At 41.3% G+C, this 21,349-nt stretch overlaps 1 protein-coding gene across 1 annotated transcript; it reads right to left on the bottom strand.

Annotated features, from left to right (window-relative positions):
* Nucleotides 1-1,428: 1,428 nt before the first annotated feature.
* Nucleotides 1,429-19,870, bottom strand: psen2 (presenilin 2). Its single transcript, XM_020511380.2, has 11 exons — nucleotides 19,741-19,870; nucleotides 17,856-18,041; nucleotides 16,870-17,105; nucleotides 14,795-14,936; nucleotides 11,324-11,391; nucleotides 11,023-11,243; nucleotides 10,147-10,245; nucleotides 7,436-7,513; nucleotides 3,722-3,856; nucleotides 2,248-2,366; nucleotides 1,429-1,819 (listed from the first exon to the last, which is right to left on the bottom strand). Exons 2-11 carry the CDS (start codon nucleotides 17,985-17,987, stop codon nucleotides 1,664-1,666), a joined length of 1,386 nt encoding a protein of 461 aa, XP_020366969.1. The 5' UTR covers nucleotides 17,988-18,041; nucleotides 19,741-19,870; the 3' UTR covers nucleotides 1,429-1,663.
* Between the last annotated feature and the right edge of the window lie 1,479 nt (nucleotides 19,871-21,349).

Genomic DNA, 21,349 nt, shown 5'->3' with positions numbered 1-21,349 from the left:
TTTTGACAGGTGGATGTGTTTCCTTTCACCGGAGAACCTAGAATTAGGACTCACAATGTAAAAATCAGGGATCACCCATTTTAAACATAGATTAGGTGATTTTTTTTTCCTGAAGCAATACAAGTCTTTTGGAACATGCTTCCTGAAAAGTTGGTGGAAGCAAAATCCTTGAATATTTTTTAAGGAAGAAGTGGATAGACTTTGGTTAAGCCAGGGGATAGTGAAAGATTATCAGGGTAGGTGGGAATGTGGATGCAAGGTTACAATCAGACCAGCCATGATCCTAATGAATGGCAGAGCAGGCTTGAGGGGCTAAATGGCCTATTCCTGATTCATATGACATTAATGAATAATTGTGAAGTTTCAGTTCCAGTGTGAGGCTTTGCTAGGCAGAGTTGGAGCAGTGGCCAAGTAACATTATTACCCCATCCCAGTCCTGTGTTTCTGTTGTATTTCACTGGATCATACTGCAAGTTTACCTCTTAAACAGCTTCATTTCTTTAAAAAAAAAGGCCATAGAGACATACAGCATGAAAACAGACCCTTCGGTCCAACCAATCCATGCTGACCATAATTTCTAAACTAGTCCCAGCTGCTTGCGCTTGGCTTATATCCTTCCAACCATTTCTTATTCATGAACGTATCCAAGTGTCTTTTAAATGCTGTAACAGTACCCACATCCACCATTTCCTCTGGAAGTCCATTCCAAACATGAACCACTCTGTTTAAATAAAAAGTGCCTCTGATGTTCTTTTTAAATCTTTTACCTCTCACCTTAAAAAGATGCCCCCAATCTTGAAATGCTCCACCACAGGGAAATGACACCTGCCAATGGATTTAGTAAAACACTACAGAGTACACTACAAATACTTACCGACAATTGTGAAATTCTATTTTACTCTCTTGAACTGTACATACCCTGACGTAATGTTTTGCTGAGGTGGAGTACAAATCACTTCCTCATGCAATCGTGATTTGGTACAAATAGGCCAGTCTGGTCACAGGATTTCAAATGATTAGACAAACAGAATGATCCTTGTAGTAAACATTCACCACTAAACATAGAAAGAAATGACTCCTTTCCTTCACTGACTTGAGGGGCATGGGTTCTACATTCTATAGGTTACATAAACTGAAACAGCATCTTCACCTTCATGCTCAAAGGGTGACAATTCAATGCTGAGTTAATAAATTCATTTCACCTCCAACACCTTGCTCCACTAAACTCTTCCATCTACTTTGCTGATTAACTAAAAAACAAAATTCCTCTTTGACACAAAATAAATAAACAAGTTTCTATATATTTCAGTCTGAAACTCCTTGGCACATTTTCCATCCCTCACTCTAGTATTCCAGTTGCACGTTTACATTCTAAACCCTTTGTGGGCCTAGTGTGAGGCAGAGTGGCATTACATAACTAAGTGTGGGTTTTTCAGTTACTAATAAACATACTTTTATTTCTATAAAGACTCTTCTTAAAATTCAATCTTGCACGATTTGTCAGACTCAAAATGGCTATAACATTTGCATCATTAAATTATGAATATATAAATGATCCCTTTTCTCCCCCCTTCTGGACCTCCACAAGGTAAGATCAGTGCTGAAATTTCCCCAAACCTGCACCTGTCATCAGTCCAAGCAAAGTGGAGTTTTAATCGAGTTCCTAAATATAGAACTGGTGAAAAGCGAGTGTGTCCATGAAAGGTCGCACCAGGTTGTCAGTGGAGAAGTAGAACACCAGGCCAAAGGTGATGGAAATAGGGAGTGCTGGTAAAGCTTTCTTAAACACAGCCAGCAACAGGAGCGTGAGGCACAATCCCTGTTGAAAAAGAAAAAACAAGGATATGACTTTGCTGCTATCAGTGAACTTAAATAGGAGAAATGTAGGATTGCCAACACTGCGGGGACATACTCCTAGAGGCGTCATCACATAACCTTAAACAAGCCTGCCTCACTATTCCACACATTCGTCATCCCACATATCCATCTTCGCATTACACCACCGACCAGAATCTGACCAGATTTCTTACCAATTAACTATCTTCAAAGGTTTTCTCAACATGTCCAATATGTTGCAACATGTTTCTTCATTGTTTTAAAGAAAAATGTTAAAAACAACTTAACAGCCCCATGATTTTGCACTTTTAGTTTCGATTTGCAAACGCCTCCCCGGGAGATTAATCTTTAGTTCCTAAAGGGTTGGCAACCCCTACTGAAACATCAGAATCAGTCCTTTTCTCAACTTACAATCAGAATGGCGATGAAGCAGGCCAAGGTTGTGTTCCAGTCTCCACTGGCACCCGCAGCAGCCTTGCCCACCAGGACACTGTAAAAGATGAAGTCCCCCAAACCAAGTTTCACGCCCTCTGTGAAGAGATTCACAAGGATACCATCATTAAGAGATTAGAGTGATCAGGAACAGCTGAATAGTTTAGAAAAGAAAAAGGGTAGAGGGATTGCCTGATAGAAGAGTTAAACATTATGAAGGGATTTCATTTGGTGCACATTCTACTTCTGGGGGAGTCCAGAACTGGGGACTATCAATACAAGATAATCACTAATAAATTCTTTTGTGAATTCAGGAAAAGCTTGTTTGCCTATAGAACAATGAGAATGCGGGACAGGCTTCTGCATGAGGGAAATAAATGCATTTAAAGGGAAGTTGAGTAGACAGGAGGGAGAAAGGAAGTGAAGGATCTGCTGAGAAAGTGGATGGGAGGAGCTCATGTGCAACATAAACATAGGATAGACCAATTGGACCAACAGATCTTCCACATTGTTTAATCTATCTATAAGCTATCTCACTACACCATGAACTGAAACTTCTTTGGAGTACTTTTGTTCATTTTTAAGAGGGTGAAAATGCTTTTTAAAAGTCAAGTGGTGATGTGAGGAATTATAAAACATTTACTGCATAAAAAGACACGCTAAAAGAACAATCCACCCAGCCGAATCCCACTTCAGCACTTGATTGTAGCCCTGCAGATTAAAATACTTGAGGTGCATATCCAGACACCCGCTGCTAAAGGAGCTGAGGGGTTCTGCTTCTTTTAGGCAGTGATTGCCACACTTCAACCACCCTTAGGAACATACTGTTCTGAGAATTATATGGGTAAGAGCTGTATAAACACTGAAAAGCAACACCAGTGTGAAGTTATTTTACTGAAGCCAATGCCACAGTTGCAGTCTAAATGTAGTTTGAATTTGGAGTAATGGTCCAATCTTAGCAAGGAAAGCTATGCTTGGAGCCAGTTCTGGTTTTAACATCTGTTTGAGGGAGGAATGTTGGCTAGGACATCAGGAAGTCTGTCCTGTTTTCCAAAAATGTCAGTAGAAGGCAGGAAGAACTTTTAGTCCAATCTTGATTTAAGTTCTCACCTGGAAGACAGACTCCTGACTTAGAAGGGAGTGTGACCTCACTAAACCAGGTACAGACTGTGCTAGACAAAAATAAAGTTGCATTTCTATAGCAAATTTACTGTATGAAAATGTCCCAAAGTGCTTCACAGGAGTGTAACCAGGCAGATACTAGCAAAAAGGAAACAATATTAGGAGTGCCAACAGCTTGTTCAGAGAAATGGGTTTTATGGAAGATCTTAAAGATGGTGGAGAGATTTTAGGGAGGGAATACCAGAAGTTGCTGACTAAACTGCTAATGCTCACGGGAGGTTTAGGTGGGGGGGGGGGGGAATGAATAAACGAGCAGGAAAAGGTCACATACTTTCTTCCTCGAGTTCCTCTCCCCCGGCAGCTGATTGGCGCACCCCTTGAATCTGAGTTGGAGGCAAATCAGCAACATTGTTCAATCCCTCAGCAGCGTGGTGATTTGCCTCAATCTCCACATCACGATAATTATCTAGACGGAAACACAGGAAGACGTCAGCATATGGCCTGAATGAAAGAATCCCCACTAAATACTCCAACAGAAATAAAAAGATTCCATGTGTATGGTCCAGTATGGTCTTAGGCTGGATATTTCCCTGGAGATTTGCCTCCAACCACCCCACCCATTCCCACACACTCCTACCATTAGTCATCCCATAGGAAGGTGGAAGGGCTCTTTAACGACCTGGTTGGACCATTCTCGACTCTTGGTCAAACAGTCTTTCTTCCCTATTCCAATGGTTTTCATAAACAAAAACACCATCTATTTCAAACTTTGCTTGGGTTTTTTTTTGCTGAGGGCAATGTTCTGGAGATTAATTCTCAGCCCCTGGAGGACTGGAACACCTAATTCTCTGTTGTTTTGTTACCGGGTGAGACCTAATGAGACCATTTTAACGATTTCAAACCATGCAGCATGAACACCATCACAGGCAGCAAATCTGCACACTCTCCTCCTCACCTATTCCAAATGTTTCCCTTCCTTCAGATTTCTACTGTCGCCTTTCCAAAAGGCAAATTTATAAGACACATTTTACTGAATATAATCTGGAAGTCTGTGAAAACCCTCCAATGAATTTCCATGCATCATTCCTCCTCCCTCCACAGATTTTTGTTTACTATATTTCCATCCTCAATGTGAACTCCTATTGCACAGTGAATAATGCACTCACCGAGGGATATTTGGGCAAGTTAAAACCTTACTAAACGTTTCTGTTGAATTGGCAGCAAGGAGGAACCCAACTTCCGGGGAGAAATTGTTAGTGTAGTGGTCAGGTCACCAGACTAGTAATCCAGAGTACCAGGCACATGGGTTCAAATCCCACCAGGACCGATGATGAAATCTGAATTCTACTTTTAAAAGGAATTATTACAGAATTCATAGAATATCTAGAATTAGGAGTTAGTTTCAATACGATATGTAACCACTGTAAATTGTCATTAAAACAATCATTTGGTTCACTCATGCCCTGTAGAGAAAAAATTTGATCTGGCCCACACGTAACTCCAGCCCCACAGCAATGTGGCTGACTCTTAACTGCCCTCTGGGCAATTAGGGACAGACGATAAATGCTGGCCGAGCCAGTGACATCCACATCGCACGAGTGAATTTGTATAAAATTATGAGCAGGTTGTTTCTCATGGTTTTGCCATGGCAGACAGTAAATTACTCACTTCAAACACAGGCCATTCAGCCCCTCAAGTCTGTACCGCTGAGTGTTCCCAACACCAGGATGCACCACTCACTCTCATATGTCACACCGGAATGGCCTTCTTTGGGAACAGAAGGCAAAGCAGTTTCATTGCTGTGGCAAAGTCTTGAACCTGCCTGTCCCCTCCTCACTGGCAGCAAAGACAGTTTTGAGGACAGGGGCTACTGTGCTCCCCCCGAAGCTTACCCACACAGAGATACTTTGTAAAATTTGCCCTCATCTGTAAGACAGCAAACTGTGTCCTAACTTTAACTTTGCACTATTACGATAACGAAAGATGAATAGTACAAGATAGTTATAGATGAAGGGAGCCATTCAACCAATCCAGTGACCCAAGCATTCCATCTGCTACTTCTCTTCTCAATACAGCATCCAAGTAGTTGCCAAATTATGCCAGATTTTCTCATATTTCCAGTTCTCAGAGTCATGCAATATAGAACCAGGGCCTTCAGTCCACCAGGTCCATGCTGACCAACAGACTCAAAACTTCACAAAATTCCATTTCCCCACATTTACTCCATAGCCTACTATGCCCCAGTATTTTAAGTACTCATCAAGATGCGTCTTAAATGTTGCAAAAGTATCAGCTTCCAAAACCCTCTCAGGCAGCACATTCCTTATTTCCACCACCCTCTGGGTGAAAAGATACTTCCTCAGATTTCTTCTAAACCACTTACTCCCTAAATATGTATCCTCTGGTCTTAGGCACATCTACCCACTGGGAAAAGATTCTCACAATCTACCCTGTCTATTCCTCTGATAACTTTGTAAACTTTAAAGGTAGGGTGTGTGGGCTACGTGCGTGTGTAGGGTGTGTGGGCTACGTGCGTGTGTAGGGTGTGTGGGCTACGTGCGTGTGTGGCATGTGTGTGCACTTAGAATTTCAGAATTTTTGTCCAAAATATGCCTTTCGCTAGATTGGACCTATTGCCTGTTGACTCCCTCTATATTATCTGAAGTAATATTCAGATTTTAACCTTTCCACCCCTGAAATGTGTGGACATACTTCCTGTAAGCAGCGCTCAGAAGCTGGGCTTGCTTCCATGAAAATAAAATTAAAAAGTAAAAATCCAATAGAATCCAATACTTGAAACAGAAATTCCCCTCTGACAGCCAGATTTTCTTGTGACTGCTAGGCAATGTATAATCCTCAAGTGGTTATTTACGACAACCCCTTTGAATTTCCTCAGCTAATTCATTATTGCTTTCTGAAGATAATAACCGCTTGTCAGAAGATAGATAGTGGAAATTTCAGCACTTGATTCTCAATATGTGGGCATTACTAGCAAGATTGCCATCCCCAGTGCTTCCTTGACAAGGCAGATCTTCTCAGTCCATGTAGTACAGGCATTTCCATGATGGTCTTATGTTGGGAGTTCCAGGACATTAGCCAAGTGGAAATGAAAGAATGGCCAATATTTATCCAAGTTCGAAAGGAGATGGAAATACAGTCGCAGGACTGTGAAGAAAGAGTGGGGAAGTGAGGCTTTACACAGGTTGCGGGAAGAGCTGAAATTTGTGTCACACCCGGAGAGAGATGTTGATTAGATCTCCACTTAATTCAGTTCTGAATTAATGCAGCACTGTACCTCAGATGAACATAGAAACTTTGAAGAGGGTGCAGTGCTAGAACAATATCAGAATGAAAAGGGTTACCTCATGACAAATGGTTGGAGAGACTAGGTTTATATTATTCTGAAAGGTATCAGATTAAAGGTGACCTTATCAAGACGTTTTAAAATTATTAAAGATGTTGATAGGGTAGATACCAAGAAAACGGTTTCCTCTGGGAAGGGACGGGACTAGCGGAAAGGGTCAGACCATTCGGGGTGAGGTCAGGAAGAACTTCTTTATACAGGGAAATAATGGAAATCTGGAATGTTCTCCTCAACAAAAATCAGATGAGGCTGGGATCTTCTGAAAATGTCAAAATGGAGATGGATTAATTTTTGCTGGGTAAATGTATTAACAGTCAGGGAATTAAAGTGGATAAATGACGTGAAATTCCAGATCAGCCATGATTTAACTGAATGGTCTCTTCTTACTCCAGCAATATGTTAAGTACCTTTAATGACACAGCCTCCAGCAGTTCAAGATGGATCACCACCATTTACTCCAGAAAATCAATGACTCTTCATTTTAAAGAAAATCAGCACAAGACATAGTGGGCTAAATGGTGTCCCCTCTATGCTGCCAAAATTCTAAAATAATGCATGGTTAGCACACAGTGATTGACAAGTTGAGTTTGGGAGCTACATTCCACCAACAGATTACCCTGCTGGGTTCTAACATTTTAAAGTGCTTTACAGAGGTTCCTTCAGCACCAGTCTCTCACTAACCTGCATTACAAGTATAGTTCAGAGGCTCGTCAGGGTCCATACTTCGCTTTGTCATCGTAACCAACCAAACCATTGTGGCTGCAGGGAAAGGGAACTCGTTAAGACACAATAATAAAAACAAAATACTGCAGGAGATGGAAATCTGAAAGAAAGGCAAAAAGTGCTTGAGAAACTCAGCAGATTTATAAGCACTTAGAAAGAGAAACAGAGTTAATGTTTTGAGTCCGATATGACTCTTCTTTGGAACTGAGAGGAGTTGTGGAACTCAATATTGAGCTCCACAGGCTGTAAAGTGCCTAAGCAGAAAATGAGATGCTGTTCCTCTTGCTTACGTTGAGTGTCATTGGAACAGTATAGCAGACGCAGCTCAGAAATGTTAGCATGGGAAATAGTGAATTCCACAACTTCAAACAATGATCTCTGTCTTCCATTTTTCTTATACCCCACCCTTCCCTGGCCATGTCTTGTTGACTTTACACTCAGCACAGCAGACTCATTTTCTCCTTTCTGTGCTTTCATTTACACCCATTTTACATTCCATTATCCTGTTTACCACTATTCTCACTCTCTATGTCTTTTGCTCTGGGGACCCTAACATTCTGTTCCATTTACTCCTCCACCTCTGCTGTTAACAGCATAAAAAACACTATTTCCCAACTCCTTTCTGTACCAAAGAAGAGTTATATCAGACTTGAAACATTAACTCAGTTTCTCTCTTGACAGATGCTGCCAGACCCGAGTTTCTCCAGCACTTACTGTTTTTATTTTATGGTTAGGACACAGTGTCCACCTGTGGGGTCAAGGCAAGTTTGACTTATGCTCTTCTTACTGTCGTACTAAAACGTGCAAGCCGGTGTTTCCTAAACTAAGTAAGGTAAAGATAAAGTTGCCACAGTCCTACCAGACAATAGGGCTGCTCTGTCATTACAGACAGACAACTTTGGTGGTTTAGCCTGACAGTCACCATGCCTCAGGCTGGGGCGAGGTTGGAAAGGTAGAACCTTCAAGGTAACCTCAGCCAGTGTGGGAATTGAAACCTTGCTGTTACCGTCACACTGCGTTGCAAACCAGCCATTCAGCCAACTGAGCCAAATGACCCCCATGCCCAAAACTGACTGTGAGCCTGAATTACAGAATCAGCCTTTAAAATATAATCAAGTATTAAGCCAAAGGACCAAACCAAAACATAGAGACCAATGTACTGAAACTTCAAATACGCAATTTGCTACATTTCTATGCAGCATTCATTTTTACCTACCTGTAACTCTATATCCTCAAACTTCCTCTATATTACACTGAACCCCAATATCTCAACTACTTCCCAATTACAATGCACAGTAACACTTCCAAATGCCCTCTATATTACACTTGACCTCACCATGCCAACTCAATACCTATTTCATTGAATCCCAAAATCCCAACTCAATCCCTATTACATTGAATTCTACCAGCCTTTGTGATGTTCTTAGTCATAGAACTGTACAGCATGAAAACAGATCCTTCGGTCCAACTCATCCATGCCAACCAGATATCCTGAACTAACCTAGTCCGTTTGCCAGCATTTGGCCTATATCCCCCTAAACCCTTCCTGTTTATGTACCCATCTAGATGCCTTTTAAATGTTGTAATTGTACCAGCCTCCACCACTTCCTCTGGAAGCTTATTCCATAGGCGCACCACCCTTGCGTGAAAAGGTTGTCCTTAGGTCCCTTTTAAATCTTTCCCCTCTCACCTTAAACGTACACCTCTAGTTTTTGACTCTGCTACGCTGGAGAAAAAACTTTGGCTATTCACCCTATTCATGCCCCTCATGATTTTATACAATTCTACAAGGTCACCCCTCAGCCTCCAACACTCCAGGAAAATAGCCCCAGCTTATTCAGCATCTCCCTATAGCTCAAACCCTCCAACCTGGCAACATCCTTGTAAATCTTTTCTGAACTCTTTTAAGTTTCACTACATCCTTTCTATAGCAGGGAGACCAGAACTGAACACAGTATTCCAAAAGTGGCAAAACCAATGTCCTATACAGCTGCCACATGACCTTCCAACTCCCCTACTCATTGCATTGAACAATAAAGGCAAGCATACCAAACACTTCACTATCTTATCTACCTGTGACTCTACTTTCAAAGAACCATGAACCTGCACTCCAAGGTCTCTATGTTCAGCAACATTTCCCAGGACCTTACCATCAAGTATGTAAGTACTGCTGTGATTTGCCTTTCCTCGGCTCATCGGCCCATGTGATCAAGGTCCCACTGTACTCTGAGGTAACCTTCTTCGCTGTCCACTACACCTCCAATTTTGTTGTCATCGGCAAACTTACTAACCATACCGCCTATGTTCACATCCAAATCGTTTATTTAAAATGACTAAAAGCAATAGACCCAGGACCGATTCTTGTGGCACACCACTGGTCACAGGCCTCCAGTCTGAAAAGCAACCCTCCACCAGCACCCTCTATCTCCTACCAGTTTTGTATCGAAATGGCTAGTTATCCCTGTATTCCATGTGGTCTAACCTTGCTAACCAGTCTACCATGAGGAACCTTGTTGAACACCTAATTGAAGTCCATTTGGATGACATCCACTGCTCTGCCCTCATCAATCCTCTTTGTCTTGTACTTGAAGGTGTGTCCTTCCTTTACAGTCTGTGATATTTGGTTTTTAAACCTCTAAAAGTGTAGGTGCAGTTTAATGTATATTTACATGAATATATTAAGGCAGGAAATATTGGTTCATTTCTCTCCTGTGCTGTTTCCACGAGCATACGTAGGGGACCTTTAGGGCACAGCACTGCTATTAGATCTGTAGAAAAACAGACATAATAAGCATCAGCACAATCATATTCAATTCAATGAAAGCTGCCACTGGCAACAGTTTTCAAATTACCACATGTTGGTCATGTAATAGCCCTCTGAGTTGTTAATTTATTGATGATACTAACTTCTATGCTGCTTTCATTTCTGTCTACTAGTCACACAGTGACCATTAAGGAAAGATTTCAATCTCTATGGAGCTGGATGCCGAGTGTTCAAAGCTGATGAAATAGTTTGAAGGGTCATCACTATTGTAATTTAGGAAAGGCAGCAGGTTATTTGCAACCAGCAAGCTCCCACAAACATTAGTGTGGAGGAATAAATATTGACAAGGACAAGATTCTCCTGCTCTTTTCTGAAATAATGCCATGGGATCTTTTACAACCGCCCGAGCTTACTTAAATGTTTCATCGGAAAGGCAGCACCTCTGACAGTGCAGCACTCCCTCAGCATTATACTGTGAGCGCCTGCCTAGATAATATGCTACGTCTTCAGAGAGGCACTTGAACCCAGAACGAGTCGAATGCCACAGATGACAGGACTATCCACTGAGCTACACTGAACACAGTGAAAATACAGCAATGATAACATCCTGAACTCCATTATTTTTAGGCACACATTCCACCTTACTACACAAGCTGTCCTCATTAGTTTTCAGTAAAATAACCCTGAGAATATCCTGTACTTAATCGATGTGATAAATCAAACATTAAATGCTTTCTGTGTTTATGATCCTGATTTTCCACATTCTGAGTTTTGCACATACCGTAAATAGATATTGTGCCAAGAATGACCCAGGCTGACCATTCAGGAAGGTATTTAATGAAGACCAAGGCCATCAGTGCACTGATCATGATGAGGTAAGCCTGCTGGAGCTGCAGAGGTCCCTTCCAGTGGATACAAACCATTCCTACTGCTCCGAAGTTCCAAATGATTAGGATCAGGGTGGGGTAGTCCATGGCCACATTGTACGTCTTAAAGACTTCACTAGAATGGAGACAAACTGAGCTGTAAGTGAAGCAACTGGCAAAAGCTGGAGGACAGGAGAGAAAAGTACAAATACATACCCCAGGTAAATGTATGTGAAGAGGAATAGCAACAGGAGAGACGAGAGAATCAGCCATCCATGGATAAACTGGAAAATTTGAAATCTCTGGTTAGGTGACAGTTTTCAGTTGTTTGTTCCACCTGCTGCTGAATCCAAAGAGTATCAGTGAGGAAAAACCTCACATTCTTCGATGCTAGCTTGACATCAGATTCCAAATGCACAATATCTTGTGACAGGTTCACAGAGTAATAATAAATTAGACAGAAAGTACATCTTTACAGCATCTTTCACAGTACCCAATAAAGAGCTGCGAAAGTGCACCTACTGTCATCATGTACGAATGCAATGGCTAATACACACACAGCAAGATCCCACAAATAGCAAAGTGATAATGACCCAGCACTTTCTTTTAAGGTTGGCTGAGTGTTAAAAATTGATGTGGACACTAGGGAGAACATCCTGTCCCTGCCCACTCTCTGGAATGAGACAGACTGGGGAGCAAAGACAATGTAATGCAAGTTCTTACTTCTTCCTTGCTACTGCTGTGCTGTTTGATCTATCATTAGTCTTTTATGCAGTTGGTACTGATGTCATACTAGTGAACAACGAGTTGAATGCCAGTTTTGTTTTCACACAGCTATAGAAAGGACTTGTTGTTTGGAGCCTTGCATGTGACACAGGATTGAGTGCAATAGAGTCAGCAGTGATATATTAAACCTCCCTAGTGTATTTGCCTCATGGTGAAGAAGATCCAGTTAGTGGGTGACCTTGAGAGAGTAAGTGACACAAGGCAGGTCTTGTCTGCAGTGGCACCACATACTAACCATCTTTCTAGTGTATACGGCTGAGTCACATCTGCTATCAATAGCCTTGCAGATAGGCAGTGACTCAAGCTGACGGTGGTTCCTCCATTGCATCTAATGATGGCAATTTAACAACGTAAATCACCCACTGGTTGCAGTACTGAGTACGGAACTGACATCAAATACCAACAATAGCTGCAACATTTGACAGAATTTTGCACTAACCCCTTTACAACCTCAAACATATGTTACTGAACAGGGCCCACAACTTTACACAGTCTACAATTTCACACGGTTTATACATAGCTCATAGTGCAGCATGTAATATCACAGCAATTAAACGTAGAACATGAATTATACAATGCCACTCACAACCACTCAATACCCCAAAATGCTTTACAGTCAATTAAGTACTTTGAAGTGAAGTCACTGGGATAACATAGGAACAGTGTAACTCCTGCTGCCAGCTAGAAAGGCATCAGGGATGTGGCTGTACATGTCCATTTGGCCCACATTATGGATGCTGGCAACAGCACACCTTTCCAAAAACTAAAAATGCTCGGAAATATTGCTGTTAAAGTTCCCAGGAGAATCAGAGTTTCTGGAGCTTGGGGGCAATTTTGAAAAGGTTCAGGCAGTGTTAACTGGGGACAGCAAGTTTAGGATTGATGCCAATCTGTGCAGAGGCTGATTTTCAGAAATATGAAACATTTAACATTTAAATTGTATTAATAATGGCTCCTTACGAACAGTAACAGCTGTCACAAAAGTCAGCAGGTCTTTATGGATGGAGTTATTGCATAGATTGCTGGCTGAGTGGTAGTGAAAGGGATTGTTAATCCCAGGGTCATGTCTCGCGTCCTGCATTTGCTGATGATTTTTATTAATAATTTTTTAAAATTTTAAGTAACTAAAGAACACACAACTACAAAAGAAATACATATTCAAGTGCTTCCAATAAAGATAAACTCCTATTTTCAGAAATGCACTGGATAGATTTCCTCAACCAGGTAGGGGAACTCACAATTGTCTATAACAATCTGATGTCAAAAATTCTAGGTGAATCAATATTGAAACAAAACATTCATACTGCCATTACAAGAAGCTGACTGTTACACTGTCCGCTTGCTACAGGTTGCATCTTTTCTGTGAATTGATTTCATTATTGAGAGGACAGTTACGAAAGACCAGATTGCAATACAAAATGCATATCTGACTGACAGAAAGCACAACTGCACAAAATAAAACATCTCTCACTTTTAACAGTCACAGATTCTGATACACTGTGATTGACACTACATCTGCAGTCTATCCTCTAGTGTAATGGCACAAATTACACAGCTACGTAGGAAACATAGCAGAAAATCATAGCTAGCACACTCCCACAATCAGCAATTGACTAATGATCAGGTATTCTGCTTTTTGAGTAATGCTGATTGCCAGGACCAAAGGAGAACTTCTCTGTTCTTCAGCAAAATAGCATCATGGGATTTTTTTTATATTCAGGCAAAAGCAGACAGAGCCTGGATGTAATGTCTCATGGCACCTCTGACAGCACTAACATTGCTTCAGTACTGCACTGGGAGCATCATAATATGTGTTCCAGGGTAAAATATTGCTGATACTGGAAATCTGAAATAATAACATAAAATGCTCAAAGCAAGCAGGTGTTCAGGCAATAATTATGAAGAAACAGTTAATGTTTACTGATGAAGGAATCGACCTGAAAGATTCACTCTATTTCTCTCCACAGATGCTGCCTGACCTGCTGTGTATTTCAGGCATTTTCTGTTCAGTTAGACTTGAGCACTGTCATTATGACTCAAAGGTGACAACGCTACCTACTGAGCCGCAGCCAATCATAATTTATTAGTGGCCCACAGGATCACACAGTTCAAACTCCTCCCAGTTAGTGATATTCCCCCAGAGGAGTGCAGACTGATGGATCAGTCCTATAGTTTTATAGGCTTATCTCTGACTTCAGTTCACAGTGAACAAGAATCCACTGAGGCATGTGCGGCAACTATAACTGACCAAAAAGAGGTGCTTTGCTTCTCTCCTGCATTATAGAAATTTCACAACACACCACCCCCACCCCCAATAAGACAAGTACTTTTATAGTTCCTGAGCGAAGGGAGGTTAGCAGATGAAATGACCAATTGGATGTCCTTAGATCTTAGTGACAAAGAAGTCCTTGAGCTCCCTGTACTTGGTGTTAGGTGAAAGTGGGGACAGGAGATACAGGTTTAAGACTGATGGAGTAAATGGCTTCTAGTCCCACATATGATACAGTGGCAATAACAGTATCATTAGAGTAGGGCTTCCAGGATTTTGACCCAGTGACAGTGAAGGAGATTTGACATATTTCCAAATCAGAATGGTGTGGCTTGGAGGTGAACTTGCAGGTAATGGTGCTCCCATTTGTCTGCTGCCTTTGTCCTTTTCAGAGGTCGAGGTTGTGGGTTTGGACTGTGCTTTTGAAAGACCTTTGGTGAGTTTTTTACAGTGTATCTTGTAGATAGTACATACTGTTGGAACTGTACATCAATGATGGAAGGAATGAACGTTTAAGGTGGTGGCCAGGATGCCAATTTATCAGGCCACTACGTCCATAAGTGAAGGTACAAAATTATTTCCTCTTGAAGAATGTGTAATTATATAATAAACTCAAATAAAAAAATCCCTACCTTATAACATCGATACTTGTAAAGAAGAACAAGAATTATAGTCATTACGACAATAACACTGATCATTATTAATGTGTTCAGGATGGAGTTGAGGATACGTTGTCCAACAGAGTCAGTATCCTCGGTAAATGGGGTGTAGATTCTGTTGAAGAAAAAGTGGGAACAGAAGTTAATGGAGTTTAATTCATTTGCAACAATTACAATTGTTGTTCAGGTATTCCTAGGTAGCTAAAGTAAGAACAACTTACACTTTGACATACCACATCTGAATGCACTTCACAGGAGCATGCCAATCAAATTGGACATTATAACATATTCAGTGATGTTCAGAGGGATGACCATGAGTTTGGTCAAAAAGATAGCATCTTAAGAAAGAGATGTGCAGAGGTCTAGAGTGAGAATAGCAAAGCTTAGGGTCTCATCCATCAAAATAGAATGATGAACACACTTGCAGATTTACAGACTGTGTTAAAGGGGCTATAAGAATTTAAATTGTTGTTATGACGAAAGATCTAAACTAGCAAAAGTTGTTATATCTACTAACGACTAGCAGATTCATTATTTAACCATTGAGTACGATTTCCTGTGCCTGCCGTGTAATGAAGGATTAATGTGTGTACTAATTGGGTGAAAATATTCTGTATAAAAGGCACACTTGGGAACTTTTTTGTACTGAGCACAACATCTAGAAGAACTAAACCATCTGAAACGTGGGGTGTCTTTTCAATGTCTTAATATTTTGTGGGACTTAACACCCACAAAGAACATCTTCTGGGTTTTACTGGACTGCAGGAAGTTAGAATTGGAATTGTTCATGACACTAACAGAGCCTTAGAGAGCCCCTTCCAACTCTCTGAAAGATTCCTTTTGAAATTGCAGGTGACCTGGGCTCTGTTTCTCCCAGACACAAAATGAGAACCTGCCTTGGGGCACTCAGGTAGCTGAAACTCTTCTTTCTGCACCTAGAAAGTCACAACCAGCACCATCAACTGAAGCTGGGGCAAATGGTCTAGATGCATGGCCTGTGACTAATTTCTGATAGTCCCTCTCCATCTCCATCTCCTCCCAGAAGGGACACCTCGACGCAACGCTAAGACAACAGATTTCCAAATCCACAATGGTTATCCTGACTTGCCCAGGCTTTGGTCTACAAAAAAAAAAACACCTGCAGCCTCTGTAATATTTAAAGAACTCAAAAATGAGTCTCTCCCTCAGATGGAACACGTATGATCAGGTGGGGGAGCTGGGAATAAATAAAACATTTTTTAATCATTACTGGAAAGAAAAGTGGACTTACCTAACAAATTCTTAAGGGTTACATTGGCTTGCTCCAGTATAATTTAAAAATAAAACTTGCATTCAGCTTAATTAGACCAATACTGACAACATTGTGCTCAGTTCTGGTTTCCACAGTATAAAAAAGTCATAGAGGCACAGGAAAAAGTGCAAACAAAATTCAAAGTCCAATACCAGAACTGAGAGGTTATATCTGTGAGGAAAGACTGACCAGGCCAAGGCTTGTTCCTCTCAGTTTTGGAGAAGGCTGAAGACTGACCTGATAGATGTCTTTAAGATGATAGAGGGCTTTGATACAATTTGAGAATTCAGAAAAAGTTTCTTTGCCCAAAAAAACAGTATGAATATGGAACTCAATACCAACAGGCATGGTTGAAGTGAAGAGTATTGATGCATTTAACAGAAAGCTAGACAATTACTTGAGGGTAAAAGAAATGGAAGACACACAAATATAGTCAAATAATAAGAGCGAGAGGAGATTGTGTGGAGCATTAACGACAGCTTGGAGCTGTTTGGCTGAGTGGCCTGTGTCTGAGCTTCTAAATACAGCAGACAGGAGCAAAATTTGCAAGAGATCATAGATCATAGAATAGATCATAGAATCCCTACAGTGTGGAAACAGGCCCTTCGACCCAACAAGTCCACACCGACCCTGAAAGCATCCCACCCAGACCCGTCCCCCTATAACCCACCTAATCTACATATCCCGGAACACTACAGGCAATTTAGCAGACACTCAAATCTCCAAATCAGGAGGCAGTAGTTTGCAGGTCACTTACAGTTGCCCATCCTTTTGTGTGTAGAAGCTGACAGATTTAATTGTCACTACCACAACCGCCATACAAAGTGTAACAGGCACAAACAGCATGATGACGTGCTTCGCCCCATACTTTAGAATCAGCTCCTCTTCTTCTTCCTCCTCACCCTCCCCGCCTGCATCTCTGCTTGCAGGCCCACTTTCGGTGCCACTGCTCCTCTCCTCAGGATTTGCCGGTTGACTGGCTGCCAATCGTCGCTGTGCAGGCAAAACAACACAAGGCGCCATTAATAGTCATGTTAAACATGTAAAGAACTCTGCAGAGAACACACTGCTGGAGTAGCATGCACACATGTGGTCTTTGTTACAACCTGAAAAAGATAATGACGGTGCAAAAAAAAATTACAAGAATGATCCCAGACTAAGATTAGATCTACCAGAAAAAAATTGAACAGACTAAGGCTCTTTCCTCTAGAACACAGACGTGTCAAGTGTGATTTGGTAGAAATCTTTAAATATATGAAGGGATTTAATAGGACAGAATGTTTCCATTTGTAATAGAAGTAAAACAAGGGTCCATAAATATAAGACAGTCATTAATCGATCTAATACAGAATTCAGGAGAATCTTTTTTACTCGAGATTGAAAGAATGTGGGACTTACTACTACAGGGATGTGTTTAGGTGAAGCTAGATATACACACGGGAAGAAGGAATAGAAGGATATGCTGATAAGATGTACTAAGGGGGGTGGGAGAAGCTTTGGATAGAATATAACAATATCATAGGCCAAGTGGGCTGAATGGTCTATGTCTGTGCCGTAAGTTCTACGTAACTCTTTGTAATGGACATAATCCTGCCATGTACTTAAATCTACAAAATGTGACAGAGTTATTGGAATATTATGTCATTCAATTTCAATGTACCCTTGATATCAGATTTTAAATTTCACAAAGACTGGCAACAGCCCAGCAGTGGATGGCTCAGTCTGCCCTGTTAGTGTGCTTACCCGGTTAGACCGGACATTGGCAGCACCAGGTGTCCCGTCCCTCTCTTGATAGGAGGGCATTGCAGAGGAGTTGGCTGACATCAGAGCCGTCCTCTCAGTGTACAGTTCCTCTTCGCTGTCTGATGAAATCATGAACAATCTTTCTGCAAGCACGAGTGGATAATCTCACACACCAGCCAGGTAACACTGCAAAACATAAAGACAATGTGCATCAAGAGATGAAGAACACTGTAATTAAATATTACCTCCAGCAATTGATGTTGTTCAGTGTACTGTAACTCCCCTTCGATCATGGTATTCAGCCACTTCATCATTTTGCAGGACCTGTCCTGTTTTAGTAATGTAACAGTCAGGAGTCAGATTTATTAATGTAATTATGGAGAGCTGGCCTTGGTAACTTGGCCAAGGGGAGGCAGTAACTGCAGGAAGACAACTTTGCACTGACTTGCATTCCAATCCGTACGTACACCACACACTGTATAAAGTGGTCAAATCCTTTGGATCCCACTACCCTGAGTTTCAAGCTATTCCCTTTTATTACTGAATCATTGCATCTCACAGCACAAAGAAGATCATCTCATCCATCATGCCCACATCAGCTCTTTAACAGAGCCACGCAAGAAGTCTCAACCCTGTACTCTTCACCCACATTCCTGTTCTTTTGTTTTTCTTTTCAAGCATTTATCAATTATCTTTTTAAGTTTACTCTTAATTCTGTTCCCATTCTCCTTTCAGGAAGCACATTCCAGATCACTACAATGTGTATGTTTAAAAAAAAACCTTTTCCCAGTCCCTTTGACTGTGCCTCAAGTTTGTGCCCACTGGTTACTGACACTCTTGTCAATAGAAATATTTTCTCCTTAATTACTGCTTCAAAACCCTTTATTTATTTTTAACACAGGTAATGAAGCTCCTTTTAATTTTTTGCTGTTCTAAAGAGATCAATCTCAGTTTCTTCAGTGGCTTCACACATCTGAATCAGTGATTGTTAAACTCATTGACATTTATCGTGTCAACAGCCATTACAGCAAGATGCCACCACAGTTTGGTCGCCTCCAGTTTAAAAATAGAGCACGAGCACTGAAGCACAGACTAATTCATAGTGGCAGGGAACTTGGAGCTGCAGATTCCTGAAATCTATTGGAAACATTCATACTCTCATTGGGAATATTCCTGGAGGTTTCATTACATGACTTGCCATCCTCACCACTGAGTGTCACGTCATTTCACCTTCCGAATTGCCAATTGGAAATCAAAAAGACTTACTGTCACTCCCCTGAGTGACATTTGAAAATCAGTCAAACTGCCTTTTGCTATGCTTGTAAAAATGTGTGAAAGTGGGGAGCAAAATAAAACAAAGAAAATAAATTTTAAAAAGCTCCCTTATGGTTTATCTCCTGTTTACTTGCAGGAATGGACCAAGAGTTTAACCTTTCCTTCCTGGACGCTCCACGGTGATTCTGGGACAGCGTTGGCAATCAAAAAAGAGACTAGTCGATTGCAGTGTTTGCACCTCCTCACCCCCAACTCCCCACCTCAATCTCTGTTTTGCAGAGAAGTTTATTTTCAGAATGACTGTTAAAGCCCTTATTGCTGCAGGTTGAGCATTTACTATTGCAGAGTATGGTTACCGATGCTCAGATTAACGATCTATACCAGATGAAAGCATCAGAACATCACAGTAATGTACAATGGGACTCACAGGCTGTGGTTGTCATGGGTCCGAATAAAAAAGACAAGGCCTCCTTGTCTCTGGCCCAGTACCACAGGTTCCGAGTTTCTGTAGCTCTGTCCCCAACCCCACGCCGGAAAAGAGAACCGAGTAGAAACATTAATAAAATCAAAAGCGGGCACACGGACGCCCGCCCTCCCCTTTGTAACTTGCCTGGTCAACTGCGAGCCGAAGGTCTATGAGATTCAGAAAAGATCTGTCAAGCAGGTAACCATCTACCGTAAGGGAGACAAGAACAAGGCAGAAAATCAGCTGATCCGATCAAAACAAGGACAGAACAACTCCTTCCCACAAACCCTACATCTCATGAGATTTGAACGTTACTTGGGCTGAGTGTGGGACTGCCCCCATTACATGGCTGTACGTAGCAACTGTTTAGGGAACTAACTGTAACCATAGTCTGCAGCTTTGATTTCAAAGCACTGTTCCAATTCCCCCACCCCCCTTTAATCCTTAAACAATCTTCGAACATATAAAACCAGTCAGGAAAATAAAGAAAACCAGCTGTTGTGCAGAAAGCCAATATAAGAGTTTTAGTTTGTTCCCTACAATACCACATTAAGACTCTTCTGTAACACAAATTTTGGTGACTATTCAGCACCTTCGGTTTCCCCTATTTAAAAATCTGTTTACCTTTTTTCCCACCTGCTGAATAATCGCACTCAAACGTATGCTAGGTTTTTTTTTCAAAAGATTAAGGGAGAAACCAGTTTTCCTGTCCAGCCAGTTTATGCTGGCGTTTGCTATTCATATTTGCAGCGTCCTATAACTCGCCCTGTCGCCCACTTCATCATCCGCCTAGCCTTTTCATTGCTGCTTATGGTATCTTGCTTTGCACAACTTGGCTGCCAGGTTTCAACAACAGCCTGCATTTATACAGTACATTTAAAGCAGTAAAGCATCGAAAAAAAAACACCTCACGGGAACACTAGCAAACAAAATCAAACTTCACACAATATCAAGAAACGGCTGAAGGTACCAGATACTCTGAAGGCTACGGACCCTGAGAACAATCTGGCAGCAGTACCAGAAAGTTGTGCTCCAGAACTTGCTGTTCCCCTCGCCAAGCTGTTCCAGTACGGCCATAACACTGACATCTTCCTGGCAATGTTAAAAAAAATCGCCCAGGTATGCCTGGTCTACAAAACAGGACAAATCCAAGCCAGCCAATTACTGCTCTGTCAGGCTACTTCGAATAATAGGAAAAATGATGGTTTTTGTCATAACAGTACCATTCAGTGGCATTCACACAGTGATTACCTGATGTTGAGTTTGGGTTTGGCGAGGTCTTCTCAATTCCTGACTTCATCATAGCCTTGGTCCAAACATTGGCAAAACAGCTGAAGTTGAGAAGTGAGGTAAGAAATACTGCACTTGGGCATTAAGGAATTCTAGCAAAACCAACATAAATGAGAATCAGAGCAAAATGTTCAACTGGTTGGACTCAAAACCTAGCACAAAGGAAGATGATTGTTAAAAATCATTAATCTTAGTCCCGGCAATCAGGGTAAATTATTTTCTCGTTGACCCATTCAGAGATAATGTTACACACGACTGGAGAAGGTGGGACATGAACCCAGCTCAAAGGTTGGGACACTATCACTGCGCCATAAGAGTCTTAGTTCCTCAGGGTAATTATTTGGTCCGTGTCATCAAACTGCTTTTTGTTGCATCTGACGTTCCTAACCAGCTTATTAAATATTTTCTAATCAAATTGTTCAAGGATGTTAATAAACACTTGTGGAGCAAATAGATCTTAAAT

Source organism: Rhincodon typus, chromosome 5 (assembly GCF_021869965.1).
Source record: "Rhincodon typus isolate 14 chromosome 5, sRhiTyp1.1, whole genome shotgun sequence".
Taxonomy (NCBI): domain Eukaryota; kingdom Metazoa; phylum Chordata; class Chondrichthyes; order Orectolobiformes; family Rhincodontidae; genus Rhincodon; species Rhincodon typus.
The sequence above is the reverse complement of the archived record's forward strand: the minus strand, read 5'-3'. Positions and strand labels throughout refer to the sequence as shown.